Genomic DNA, 14,895 nt, shown 5'->3' on the forward strand with positions numbered 1-14,895 from the left:
GTGAGAGAGAGAGAGAAAGAGAGAGAGAAAGAGGGAGAGATGCATGTTTATAGATTGTTATAAGAACATGGGAGGACATATGTGGTGGATAACAACATGAATTTTGGAGACAGAAAGCAAACAAACAACAATTAGCAAAGAAAAAAAAGACAAAAGGCTGCAAAAGAAAAAGAAAGGAAAAGGAAGGTAAAGAAAAATCCTTGTCAAATTTTACAGTTTTTAACTACTGAAGGGAAACTGGACAAACCACCATCTGTGCTCTAAGTTACTAACCATATAGGAATCTTCTTCTTCTATTAAATTTGTTTCTACATTTCCAATAATTAGAATTATGTTAATTCTATAAATTATAATATATATTAATTCTAATATACTAATTTAAAATGAGTAATGAGGGAGAATCCAAGGGACTTAGAAGTACTGACAGAAGTTTCCCAGGAAACCACAGAAGTACTTCTCAGCTTTGATGTGCATAGCGCTAGGCTAAACACTAATCAAACATTGATATGCAGGGTCTTTGTCAAGAGTTCAAAACTTCAAAAGGCAATTCTAATCCCCTTAAATAATACTGATTGTTTCCCCCCACCCCCGATTAAATAAATAATATATGCTTATTTTAGAATACAATAAAAACCACCTACAATCTCTAAGAACTATTAACGTTCTGGTACATTTTCTTCAAATCTTTCTTCTATGGTATATTCATAGAATATATATAGATTGTACCAAAGTTTATTAAATAGTCCTTTATTCTTGGAAATTTATATTGCTACTAACTCTTATATCATAAATAATACTGTAATGAATAACTTTTCATAAATTTTATCTACAGCTCTGATTATTTCCTTAAGGCAAATCTGGAAATGAAATTATAGGGTAAGAAGGCAAAACTATATTGCCAAATTGTTTTTCAAAAAAGTCTGATCAATGTACACTTCCACTTACAATATCTGAGTGTGCCTATCTCAGGGTAAGCACTGTCCAATAAATGTCCTTTTAAAAATATATTTGTCAAGTTGACAAACGAAAAATGGTACCTTATTGTTGTTTTATTTTATACCCCTTTGATTTTTAATGAAGTAGAATATTTCAGATATGTTCAATGGCCATTTGGACTTCCCTTTGGTAATTAACTATTTATTTACATCCTCTGTATGTTTATCAATTGGAGTTTTGGAGTTTGTCTTACTGATTTGCAAAAACTCTTTATATATTAAAGGAATAATAGCTAAAGTTTATTGAGGGTTTACCATGTGAACTGTGACAGGCATTTAAATGTATTATCTCAAGCACAGTTGACCCTTGAACAACGAAGTTTGAACTGCACAGGTCCACTTATATGTCTTTTAAAATAGTAAATACCACAGTAACATATGACAGGCAGTTGGCTGAATCTGTGGATGTGAAACCGCGGATGCCAAGCAACCGCAAATATGGAAGGACTGCGTATAAGGAGGCGTCGTGTACACAAAGAGCTGGCTATAAGTTAAATGCAGATTGTCGACTGTGTGGAGGGTCTGGAGGGTCTGGGTTCCTAATGCCAGTGCTGTTCAAGGGTCAACTGTAATCCTAGTAACAACCTATGCAGTTCATTCTCATGATCCCCTCTTTACAGATGAGTTGGCTAATTTAATTAACTTGTCCCAGGTCACAGAGCTAGTGAGCTGCACAGTCAGGATTCTAACTGGATTTGGGAAAAAAAGATAAAATTAGATCCATATCTCACATCATATCCATATCTCACATCATATACGCAAAAAATCCCAAGTGAATTACGGATCTAAATTTAAAAAATTAAACCATACAAGTACTAAAAGGGTAAATTCCTCTTTAACCTTAGATTTATAAGCCTTTCTGTATATGACTCAAAGTCCAGAGGCAATAAAAGAAAATATTAATAAATTTACATAAAGATAAAAAGTTTGCATGGCAAAAAACCACCATAAACAAAGCAATTGATAAATAAGGAAGAAATATTTGGAATATATATCACAGACAAAAAGGTAATAGCCTAAATATATAAAGAACTCGTAAAAAACAAGGGACAGGGCTTCCCTGGTGGCGCAGTGGTTGAGAGTCCACCTGCCGATGCAGGGGACACAGGTTCGTGCCCTGGTCCGGGAAGATCCCACATGCCGTGGAGCGGCTAGGCCCGTGAGCCATGGCCGCTGAGCCTGCGCATCCGGAGCCTGTGCTCCGCAACGGGAGAGGCCACAGCAGTGAGAGGCCCGTGTACTGCAAAAAAAAAAAAAAAAAAAAAAAAACCACACACAAAAAAACCAAACGAAGAACAACAAAAAAAGGGACAAAAGACCTAAAACCTGTGCTCTATAGCTCAGTTAATAATGTTGTACCAATATTAAAATGGGAAAAAGACATGAAAATAAAATATAAAATGGCCTTCAAACATATGAAAAAGTGTTCAAGCTTAGTCATATTAGAAAAACACAAAATAATACCAAGATACCATTTCTCATCGATGAGACTGTCAAAAATTAAAAAGTATGACAACACATTCTATTGGTGAGGCTGTGATAAAACAGGCACTCTCATATGTTGCTAGTGGGAATGCAAATCAGTACAACCTTTCTGAAGGGAAATTTGGCAATAGCTAACACAACTACATATGCACTTACCTTTTGACCCAGCAATCCCATTACTAGGTATACAAACCTCCAACAATATGAAAACACATAAGCACAGAGTTATTTACTATGGCACTGTTTGCAACGGCAAAATAACCTAAATACACATACATAAGACAGGGGTTAATCTGCATATAACTTATTATAGTTGGCCCTCTGAATTTGCGGCTCCTCTGCATCCATGAATTCAACCAATCTTGAACCGTGTAGTACTGTAGTATTTACTACTGAAAAATATGCAAGTGGACCCAGGTAGTTCAAGCCTGCATTGTTCAAGGGTCAACTGTACTATGAATTATAATAAGGAATGAACTGACCTAGAGAGAGTTCCAGGATACACTGTTAAGTGAAAAGAGCAAAGTGGAAATGACTACATATGGTATGCTACTCTTCAGTAAAAGAAAGGATATAAGAAAATACTTATGTATCTGATCATTTGTGCAAAAGAGACAGAAAAGATAAACCAGAAACTGAAGAGATTTGTTACCTACTGGAAATGGAATGGGTGGAAAAAGGGTGGGAAGAAAGTGGGAATCAGAACATGGTAGTAAGAACCCAGGATAGACATGTCACTGAGTGTATCTTTTTGAATATTGTTTACTCTTAGAATCAGTAATAAGAAAAAAAGAATTAAAAAGAATAAAAAACTGAAATGGGCATCAGTGAGAGGTGGGACAACTTCAAGTGGCCTAATATAGAGGTAATTGGAGTCTCTGAAGGAAAAGAGGACAGAAAAAAAAAAGGCCAAAAACTTTCCAAACTTGATGAAACTAAAAATCCAGATCCAAAAAGCTCAACAAAACCCAAGCATAGGAAATATGATCAAAATTACAGTGAGACATACTATAATCAAATTACTCAAAACCAGTAATGAAAGAGAAAATCATAAAAGCTACCAGAGGGAAAAATGACAAGTTATATACAGAAGAACAAAGATAAAGATCAAAGACTTCTCATCAGAAATAATGCAAGTGAGAAAGAGTGGAACAACATCTTTCAGGTACTGTAAGGAAAAAACTGTCAACCTAGAATTCTATACACGGCAAAAATACTTTCAAAAATGAAAGTGAGGGATTTCCTTGGTGGCATAGTGGTTAAGAATCTGCCTGCAAATGCAGGGGACACAGGTTCAATCCCTGGTCCGGCAAGATCCCACATGCCGCCGAGCAACTAAGTCCATGTGCCACAACTACTGAGCCTGTACTCTAGAGCCCGTGAGCCACAACTACTGAGGCCCAAGCACCTAGAACCTGTGCTTCACAACGAGAAGCCACCACAATAAGCCTGCACACCACAACGAAGAGTAGCCCCCACTCGCCACAACTAGAGAAAGCCCACGTGCAGCAAATGAAGACTCAACGCAGCCAAAAATAAATAACTAATTAATTTTTAAAAAATGAAAGTGAAATAAAAATTTTTTTCAGACATACAAAAGCTGGAACAATTAATCATCAGAAGATTCACACTACAAAAAATGTTAAATGATATCCTTCGGGGAGAAGGAAATCATACCAAATGGATACCTGTGTCTACACAAAGAAATGAACAGCACCAGAAATTTTAACTACATGGGCAGATATGTAAGATTTTTTAATTATTTAAATCTTTAAAAATATTTTTAAAGATTTTTTGAAAGACAAAAAAGACAACTGACTGTTTAAACAAAAATAACCCCAATATATTGTGGGGTTTATAACATAATGTAAAAGTAAAATGCACAGCAACAAAGATCAACTCCAGTTCCAAAGGTCAGGAGTAGGGCCTGTCCTGGGTCGCAGTGGAACACAGCAGAACTGAGGACTGGCAGTGCAAGCCCAAAGTAAGCTCAAGTGCAAGCTCAGGATCACTCTTTTTTTTTTTTCAGGATCACTCTTTTGATCCTTCCTGTTGACTAGTTTTGGGAAATAGTTTGAGAACTAGATTTGTGCTTTGCTTTCTTTCTTTCTTTCTTTCTTTCTTTATTTATTTATTTAATTTTTGGCTGCGTCTGGTCTTAGTTGTGGCATGTGGGATGTTCGTTGAGGCATGCAGGATCTTTTGTTGCAGCGCGCAGGCTCTTTGTTGTGGTGCGCGGGCTTCTCTCCAGTTGTGGCCTGCAGGTTTTCTCTTCTCTAGTTGTGGCGCGCAGGCCCCAGAGCACGTGGGCTCTGTAGTTTGCAGTACACGGGCTCTAGTTGCAGCATGCGAGCTCAGTAGTTGTGGTAAGTGGGCTTAGTTGTCCCACGGCACGTGGGATCTTAGTTCCCTGACCAGGGATAGAAGCCACGTACCCTGCATTGGAAGGCGGATCCTTTACCACTGGACCACCAGGGAAGTCCCTGTGCCTTAGTTCTTGATTTACATACCTCAGTTTACTCATGGAGTGGGTCTTATCCTGAACCTAGTAACTTCACTACTGTTGTTTGCCTAGAAAGAAAGCTTGGCATTACCTAGAGGTTCAACTGACAAAGGTGTGCTATTCACATGTGGAGAATTATTCCTAGGCTTATTAACTGGTGCCCAACAGAATTCCTGGCTGACAGGGGCACCACCTCTGACAAATGAGTATCTTTCTTGTAGAGAAACTGGCACAGAAAAAAAAAACCTTCTTATATAGGGGTTGGCATGGGAGTTAAAAACTTCTTTACAGCATGCAACAAATCTTAAGGAAATGATAGCCAAATTCGGATTGGTAGTGCTGTGTTCTGAGAAAATTTTTAATAAAAGTAAAAACAATAAATAAACTAGCCAATTTCTTCTTTCTCTTTAACCCTTCCTTTACATACCTCACCCGCCTGAGATTCAGACAATTCCAGCAAGAAGGGAATTTCTGTGTCAAAACTGGCAAAGAAGCTAGCCCACTGATGTTCAAAAGCCACCAAATCCTAGAAAGAAAATGAAAAGATAATGTGGTCATTCAAGGAGGTACTTTAGAAAACCAGAATCATGAAACCACATCTGATCTCAAAATACCAGACCGCTTAAATATGTTGTTTAAAAGGTAGTAGCAAACTACTGATACACGTTACCACATGGATGGACCTCAAAAACATTATGCCCAATGAAAGAGGCCATATATAAAAGACTACAGTATATGAAATACTCAGAAAAGACAAATCTACAGAGACAGAAAGTAGACTAGTGGTTTGCTTAGGGCTGAGAGTGGGAATGGAGGTTGACTGCAAGTGAGGACAAGGGAACTTTCTGGGTTGAGGAAATGTTCTAAAATTCAAATTGTGGTGATGGTTGCACATCTCTGTAAACTTACTAAAAATCACCAAACTGTACACTTAAAATGGGTAAATTTTATGGTATATAAATTATATTCCAATAAAGCTGTTTTTTTTAAAAAAAAGGGCAGTAATGTCCTTTAAAAGCTGTTTTTAAAAAGGACAGTTAGCAACCCTTGTTGAAGAGGGAGTTATTTATGAGGCACCTAAAGCTATTTATGAGACACTACACCTAGTACCATAAGCTCACAGCAGTGAAGCTTTGTTCAAGGACAAATCAGTTGACTTTAGTTAGAAGTTCAGTGGGGCCAGAGGTGGCCCAGAGCCCTTTCCTCCCTCATCCTCTCCTCCCAGCGGGAAAGCAAGTATGAGGAACTCTGCACCTTCCCAGCTGACTCTCCTCTACATACAGCCTGCCTCCCTCCCCCATCCCAGCTGCTTTTCAGCCTCCTCTCTGAACTCATTCCTGTTCCCAACCACCACACATTGCTTTGTGTTCCTGGCTTTTCTTTAAGGCATCATCAGTTAACCCAAAATATCAGCTATGACTTGCTTGATTGAGATACTCAAGTGACATCTTTGTCCTTATTTGGAAGTTGCTGTTAATTTGTACTCAAATTGGATAGTTCTCTTTACTGTCCATCTCACACTGTGTAAGTGTACATGACAAACACCCAGCCTAGTGCCTTGCTTACAGCAGGCATCCTGTTTGCTGCACTAAAACTGGCTGTCTGGATCTATGCTCTTCCCTACTCTTCTCTTTAAGGATACACAAGTACTCATACCTATGAACTCTGTGTTAGCCATGCAATGGTCCCAGGCATAAAGCATAATGGATCTCTGCTGGGAATACTTAGTGTAAACAACATTCTCAAGTGACTTCACTATTTGCTGCCCAGACAATCTATATTTTGTTTATTATATATATATATATATATATATATATATACACACACACACACACATGTATTACATTACATATATGTCAATATATGTATAAAATTATTTTCAGTAATATGTAGGAGACAGTGCTGATACTGTTTTCTGAGTATGTTTTATATATAACATAGGATAAAAAATCAGGTATATATTTGTGTACATATGTATGTATATACATGTGCATGTATATATAAGTATGTATATGTGTATACACACATACACACGCACAAGGAGAGAAAAGGTGAGGGAGCAGGGAGAGAAGAGAATTTCCTAGTTTCGTCCACTGAAGAGATCTAGAAACAATGACCAAACCAGGAGCAAGGAGCATTTCTAGCACCCAGATTGTGGTGCTGAAATGTGATTTCCCACTCAAAGAAACCATAACTTACTAGAGAAATGACCAATTCCAGGTCTGAGACAGGAAATGTACAAGATAAGCCTGGAATATCTTGTCACAGTATATAGCAGAGAAGTTACTGAGGACTATTAAGATTGTGTTAAAAGGATTTGTGACCAACTTGAAGTGAGACCACAGCCCAAAGATGGAACAATTTAGAGCATCAGTAAAGATGATAACTGCAATGGACAGAAACATATCAAATATGTTTAAATCTATGAGTTCAAAATTAGATATATTTTAAAAAACTATTTTTTTTTTTACTGGTTACTTTTGGAAAACGGTTGGGAACCAACCTTATTTTGAAAACTTAAAAGTAAAAGCAAGAATTCAAGCATTTATATTGCTTTTCCTACATGAATGTCACCACTGCATAAACAATATTAGCAAGCTGAATATTTCTCTTTGGAGAATATAAATGAAGAAGGAATTATAGAATTGGAATACCACCATTTTGCAATAGTGAATTAAGACTCTAATTAATGAAGTAAAGATCTGAAGATTGCATATCAATGGCTGTTCACAAAATAAAGAGAATCAATTAGATATACGTACTTCTTGGTAAGGAACACAACACCCTCTATGAAGTAATCTTCCCTCTAAAAATCAACCCTGAAACTGATTAAGGGTTTCTAGATTCAATTACTAATAATCAGGAAATACAAAAGACAGGGCAACTGTTAAACTACATCATGGGAATGCAATCAACAAAATCCCAGTAAGGGGCTTCCCTGGTGGCACAGGAGTTAAGAATCTGCCTGCCAAGGCAAAGGACACAGACTCGAGCCCTGGTCCTGGAAGATCCCACATGTCGTGGAGAAACTAAGCCCGTGGGCCACAACTACTGGGCCTGCGCTCTACAGCCCGCAAGCCACAGCTACTGAGCCCGTGGGCCACAATTACTGAGGCCTGCGCACCTAGAGCCAGTGCTCCACTACAAGAGAAGCCACCACAATGAGAAGCCCATGCACCACCACAAAGAGTAGCTCCCACTTGCTGCAACTAAAGAAAGCCCGAGTGCAGCAAAGACCCAAAGCAGCCAAAAAAAAAAAAAAAAAAAAAAAAAAAAAAAAAAAAATCCCAGTAAGGACAACCATATGACAATGATCTGGTTTCTTCAACAGACAGTTAGCGAGGGGTGGGTGGGAACAAAGAGAAGGAGGGGGAATCCATACATGAGAAGAAACCTAAAACACACACAAGCAGGCAAAGCTAAACTATGATTAGATTCAGAAAGACATGTGCTGGAAACTTTGCTTTGCCTCTTACTGGCTGTGTGACCTTGGGCAAGGGAACTAACCTCTCTGAGCCGCAAATGCCTTATGTGCATAATGGCGGGGGCTATTATTTACCTTACAGAGATATTATAGGATTTAAATAAAATAACCTGTAGAAAGTGCTTATTACCAGGCCTTACACACTAGATGTCTGCAGTACTTGTCAGTTTCTCTGCTTCTACTGTTGGCTAGCTGGAGTTGGCTAAGAACATCTGAGCCTCCACCTTAATTTCCTGGAACTTGTCTGCTCTATCTCTCAGACACCCATAATGCATATCACTGGCCTCAGGTAAGTCACATCTGAGGCTATGCAACCCATTGTGGGTCTGTGCTTTCCTTGCTTGGCTCTGTCCAATCCCTTGGGCTATACCAGAATGCTTCACTTTGTGAGGCTTAGGAAAACAAAAAGAACCAATATAGCTATTAGTACAGAATACACTTTATTCTGTTTTCCAGTTCTATTTAGAAACAAACTCAGAAGTATGTCTCTATTTTAATGGCCTACATGGTGACACTCACCTTGGTTTGGGTCTATGATAAGAAGTAGAGTTATACAGTTGGGCAGTCACCATTTTCTGGCTATCTTCTACAGAAAAACACTGCGTGCTTTGGGGGATACACAGAAAAGATAGGCACTTTGCTCCCAAAAGAGTTCCCTGAGGGAGGTAGATATGTCAGTACTAATTACAGAATAAGGTGGAATGAATCATTAAATACTGCCTTCAGCTCCATGCTATGCCGAAGAGTGACAAATCCTAACCACTAAACCATTGGGAATCCACGCTATGACTGAAATGGGAGAGAGAGAGAGAGAGAGAGAGAGAGAGAGAGAGAGTGTGTGTGTGTGTGTGTGTGTGTGTGTTCAAATCTTCCTAATATCCTTGGGTACCTCTCTATGCCCACTTTATAGATGAGGAGACTGAGGTACTAAATGGTAAAGTGACCTGAGGATGCGATACTAACAACTAGCAAAAGTGAAAATATATCTAGGTAAGGGATACCCAGAGTCTGTGTGGTTTCCACCAGACACACTATTCTCCAATTTTTCCCCAGCACAAACAGTGCATTTGTGGAAATGGATACTGTGCATGGAGGTAGAATTGGTTCGTTGGATCTGATGATGAAGAAGGGAAAGTCTATCTGCTCAGACTCCTGAAGGCCGAATCCAGAAGACAGGCCCAGATGGATATCAAGATCAGATAAGCAGCAGAAGTCTGCAAACCCCAAGAAACATGCCAGTGTGCCTTGGCCCTTGGCCACCAGGAAAGGACCCTGAACTTCAGACAGAACTCTTGCCCCTAGGCTGGCATCCGGCAGTGTCTGATCTCAGGTGACTCAAAGGGGGAAAAGAAGCTTAGTTTCAATATTTAAAAGTATTTTTAAGAATTACATGAGGTAGAACTTCCCTGCTGCTGCAGTGGTTAAGATTCCGCCCGCCAACGCAGGGCACACAGGTTCGAGCCCTGGTCTGGTAAGATCCCACATGCTGCGGAGCAGCTAAGCCCATGTGCCACAACTACTGAGCCTGCGCTCTAGAGCCCGTGCGCCGCAGTTACTGAGCCCACGTGCCACAGCTACTGAAGCCCGTGCACCTAGAGCCTGTGCTTCACAACAAGAGAAGCCACTGCAATGAGAAGCCCATGCACCACAATGAAGAGCCCCCGCTCACTGCAACTAGAGAAAGCCCATGCATGGCAATGAAGACCCAACACAGGGTGGGAGGGAGGGAGGGAGGGAGGAAGAAAAAGATGTAAAAGAAAAGAATTACATGATGTAATAAATATAAGAAAATGAAAATAAGTAAAATAATAACAATCACCAGTGAGACTACCATCTGAAGTTTCTAAGACACAGAACACAAATTATTTTACAAAGATGATGGAAATATACTCTGCTTTTTACTTTTCTCATCAAACATATTTTGAACATCTTTCTAAATCAAATCTCAGAGCAGTATGCATTTTCTCTTTGCAGGATCTGACCAAGAAGCATGGAGCTGTAGGCTCCCTGTTCATCAAAGAGCTGCCAGCAGTGACTGACCAATAAAAATTAAGGCCTAGATGCTAATTCTGACTATAAGATTACCAGTCTTAGCAAAGAGAAAATACATGTGAACAGAAAAGTATTTGGATATTGAAGAGAAAAAGAGCTTTTAAAGAGAACTTTGGAGGCTACGAAGCAGCTAAGCAAGAGAAGGAAAAAAAAGTAGATTTTAAGAAGTAATATGGGGGGGCTTCCCTGGTGGCGCAGTGGTTGAGAGTCCGCCTGCCGATGCAGGGGACACGGGTTCGTGCCCCGGTCCAGGAAGATCCCACATGCTGCAGAGCGGCTGGGCCCGTGAGCCATGGCCGCTGAGCCTGCACGTCCGGAGCCTGTGCTCCGCAACGGGAGAGGCCACAAACAGTGAGAGGCCCGCGTACCGCAAAAAAAAAAAAAAAAAAAAAAAAGAAGTAATATGGGTATAGATTGGTTCCCTTTTAAAAAATTTTTTATAGGCACAAGTAATGACTAGAATTGCATTTTAACTTCTTTTGGTTGTTGGATTTGAATTTTATTAACACTTGTAGACTCACCACAGAGATCCCTGCACAAATTTATAGTCATTTTCATACATATTTATTTTATCCTACTTAGGGTTTACTAAGCTTCTTGATCTGTGGATTGATGTATTTTATTTCATCAATTTGGAAAGTTCTCAGACATTATCAACTTAACTTTCCAGCCCCATTTTCTCTCTACTCTCCCTTCTGGGACTCCAATGATCTACTATGCTAGATCATTTGACACTGGCAGATACTGGATGCTCTGTTCTACCCCTTTTGCTCTTTTTCTCTCTGTCCTTCAGTTTGGAAACTTTCTATTGACTTATCTTCAAGTTCACTGAACTTTTCTTCATTTGTATCTAATCTGATAAATTAGCCAACCTAATAAATCCTCCATTTCTATACCATATATTTTTCATTTCTAGCATTTCCATTTGGTTCTTTTTATAGTTTTCAGGTCTCTGCTAAAATTCCTCAACTCTTCACACATGTCCCATTTTCTTCCAGACGCTTTAGCACTTTTATCAGTTACTTAAACAGATCAAATTTTCTTGTTTCTTCCGGTCTTGTAATTTTTAAAAAATCATATGCCAGACATTTTGTATAAAAGACCAGTAAAAACAGAGGTAATAGTACCATTTACCTCTAGGAAAGGGCCACTAGATCCCTTTCTTTTGTTAGGCCACTAAAGCAGGGATCTAAGTCAATTTGATCTATAATTGATCAGGGTCTGTGTTTTGTAGCATTTGTAGTTTGGTTTACTTCACCACTAAATTCAAGTATTTCAAGGGTGGGGTGTGAACTTTGATAAAGATTTTGCTCAGAGCACTGGGACAAGATTCTGGAAATCTCTTTGCATTTTATAGCTGAGCCACCAGCTTGCAGAATCATGGACAATCTCTCCCTGCTTTACAAGCTGTCTACCACTTTTCTGGGTGGCTAAGTTCTCTTTGCCCTCTAGTCCCCTTGGCTCTGTCTGTGTAGAGAGATCCTTGTCTTGCTGCCTTGCACCCAGCCTTAAGAGGGCAGCTGCTTATACTCTGTAAAGACCTGGAATGCCTCCAAATGACTGCTCTCAGCTCTCCTGCGCTAATCCAGGTTATAGTTGAGTGTCAAGTACCTCAGGGGGGATGGTTCTCAGTGCTCCTACCTGGTGCCTAGTCTTTGGTGGACTACCCTGAGCACTTGTGAAGACCTATGGTTTAGAGTTGAGGGGTAGGTGCTCACTCACTCACATACAGCCATTAAAAGCTCTTTAAAAGGTCAACTGATTTTTACTTATCCCTGTCTGTGATAGATTTCTCTTCCTCCTGCTGCTCCATTGGAAATGAGAACAGTGTCCTATGAAGGGCCCTACTTTTTTAGAAATAGAGTTCTTTGAGGTTTCCTTGCATCTTCAGCTCTCTAATGATTTTACACTATTATTCTGTTGCACATTCAGATTGTTTTGGTTATTAGGGTGAGAATAATGGTCTCTTTTGACTTTCTATATCCCTAACTGGGAGTGGAAAACCATGCTCATTTTTATTTCTTATTTTGTGAACAGCAAATTCCGGTTGTCTCCCAGTTCCCCACTGTTGTATTTTTCTTATCAATTTTAAGAGCTCTCCATAGTGTAGTGGGTATAAATGTGCTCAATCATATTTTGGAATAAGAAATATCACCTTACTTTATTCTTTCTAAATAAAATTAAATCTGGCCCTGAGTCCTCCTCACTCTTGCTGTTAGATGGGAAGTCCACTATCAGACATTAAAAGGGCTCCCTTTCTACTCCTTCACGGTATCACCTAAGAATACCAAGCTCACTGGAAGTCAGAAAACCAGGAAATGGCCTGGTCTACAGCCCATGATGATTACCGCTATTGCTTCTTCAGTTGCATGATGTCACTGCTGTTCTCGGTGTAATTAAAGATGCTATCCTGAGTGGTCCCATTCCATTGACTCCAGAGATGCTTGTGATGTTCTCAAAACTACAATGCTATATCTAGCTTCCATGTGTGACATGAAGCGTCCTCACATTCAGGGCACTGCATGCAAGTGGGTCATGGGTCCCAGATACTATGCAGAAACTCCTAAACTACTTATCTCTCTTATTTGTCTGTGGTTAAATTTTGTGTGTTTGTTTGTTTTGTTTTTTTTGTTTTTTGCGGTACGTGGGCCTCTCACTGTTGTGGCCTCTCCCACTGCGGAGCACAGGCTCCGGACGCACAGGCTCAGCAGCCATGGCTCACGGGCCTAGCCGCTCTGTGGCATGTGGGATCTTCCCAGACCGGGGCACGAACCCGTGTCCCCTGCACCGGCAGGCGGATTCTCAACCACTGCGCCACCAGGGAAGCCCTGTGGTTAAATTTTATTTAACATTCTTACACTCTTTTTTCCTTTTTTTGTGGCCATGCCACACAGCTTGTGGGATCTTAGTTCCCCGACCAGGGATTGAACCCAGGCCCTCAGCAGTGGAAGCACGGAGTCCTAGCCACTAGACCGCCAGGGAATTACCATCATTCTTACACTCTTAATGTTGTAATTTTTGCATTTTCACTTTTTCCCATAATTAGGCAAGCCATGGATTGATGATGATGATTAGGCCTTTTAAAGAACAAAAAGTTCAGGTTTTAATTTTCTTTTATATTCTTATTTTATTAGAAATGTTTAACAGAATGGATGTTCAATTTCATCAAATGCCTTTTCAGCATCTATGGAGTTATCATAAATGGTTCCAAGGAGAAAAATCAGTAGTGATACATGAATAGATTTCCTGATATTAAACTAAATATTAAGCCCTTAATAAACTCTGCTTCATCACAGAATGAATGTTCTTTTAATATGATACTGTTTGCTAACATTTTACTTAAAGTATAGGCATTAATATTTGTGAGACTGATGTGCAGTCTTCATTTTTTGAATTATTTTTGTTGGGTCTTGATTTCACAGCTCATTTCATTAAAAGGCTACATACAAGCTTTTTTTTTTTTTTTTTTTTTTTTGCGGTATGCGGGCCTTTCACTGCCGCGGCCTCTCCCATTGCGGAGCACAGGCTCCAGACGCACAGGCTCAGCGGCCATGGCTCACGGGCCCAGCCGCTCCGCGGCAATGTGGGATCTTCCCAGACCGGGGCACAAACCCATGTCCCCTGCATCGGCAGGTAGACTCTCAACCACTGCACCACCAGGGAAGCCCCAAGCTGTTCTTTTTCCATGCATATCCATCCATGACCCCTGAGAGACACTATTGAGCTGTTTAAACAAAGTACCTATACCTTAGTTTTGTTTGTTGCTCCTCATTGCAAATTGCTCTGCCCACTGTGAATTTTTTCTTCAAAGTTCAGATGAAAAATTAATGCCTGACCCTTTAATCTAGGAGTTAGTGAGTTATGGCCTGCCGGCAGGCCATATATTTTTATAAATAAAGTTTCCTTGGAACCCAGACACACTCATTCGTTAAAGCATTGTCTATAATGACATTGCTGAGTAGTTCGAACAGAGACACAGGGCCCACAAGGCCTAAAATGTTACTGTCTACCCCTTTACAGAAAAACGTTGCCAATCCCTGTCTAATCCTTGATTCCTTTAAGGCATACACCAACTTTTTAATCTTTTCATGCCAGAGAAAGAGTGCAAAAAGACACCCTCTTTATTGTTTTTCTAAAGTCCAGCCCAATGGAAAGAATGTCTTTAGGGGAAAACCTAAATCTTGGACCAGACAGGCAGCCTTGGTCTCATCTCAGGTGAGGTTTCCTCAGAGTGGAAGAGGTAGTGTCTCTTTTCCAGGTCCCCTTCCACCCCCCAAGAAGTTCAAGATAATAATTGGGGAAGAAACTGTTCAATTCTTTGACTAAAGCAAACTAAAATATATCCTGCGTTTCTACAAGTTAAATACCATTAGTGG

The 14,895-nt window shown here is 39.8% G+C and overlaps 1 protein-coding gene across 3 annotated transcripts in view; it reads right to left on the reverse strand.

Moving 5' to 3' along the window:
* Positions 1–14,895, reverse strand: part of DNAAF9 (dynein axonemal assembly factor 9) — a 147,071-nt gene that overhangs the window by 83,170 nt on the left and 49,006 nt on the right. For all 3 annotated transcript variants that reach the window (XM_082600362.1, XM_082600361.1, XM_082600360.1), the window contains exon 8: positions 5,411–5,509. In XM_082600362.1, the coding sequence (XP_082456488.1) occupies positions 5,411–5,509 (99 nt within the window). The remainder of the gene's footprint in view (positions 1–5,410; positions 5,510–14,895) is intronic.

This window comes from Mesoplodon mirus (genome assembly GCF_964341445.2).
Source record: "Mesoplodon mirus genome assembly, chromosome: 15".
NCBI lineage: Eukaryota > Metazoa > Chordata > Mammalia > Artiodactyla > Ziphiidae > Mesoplodon > Mesoplodon mirus.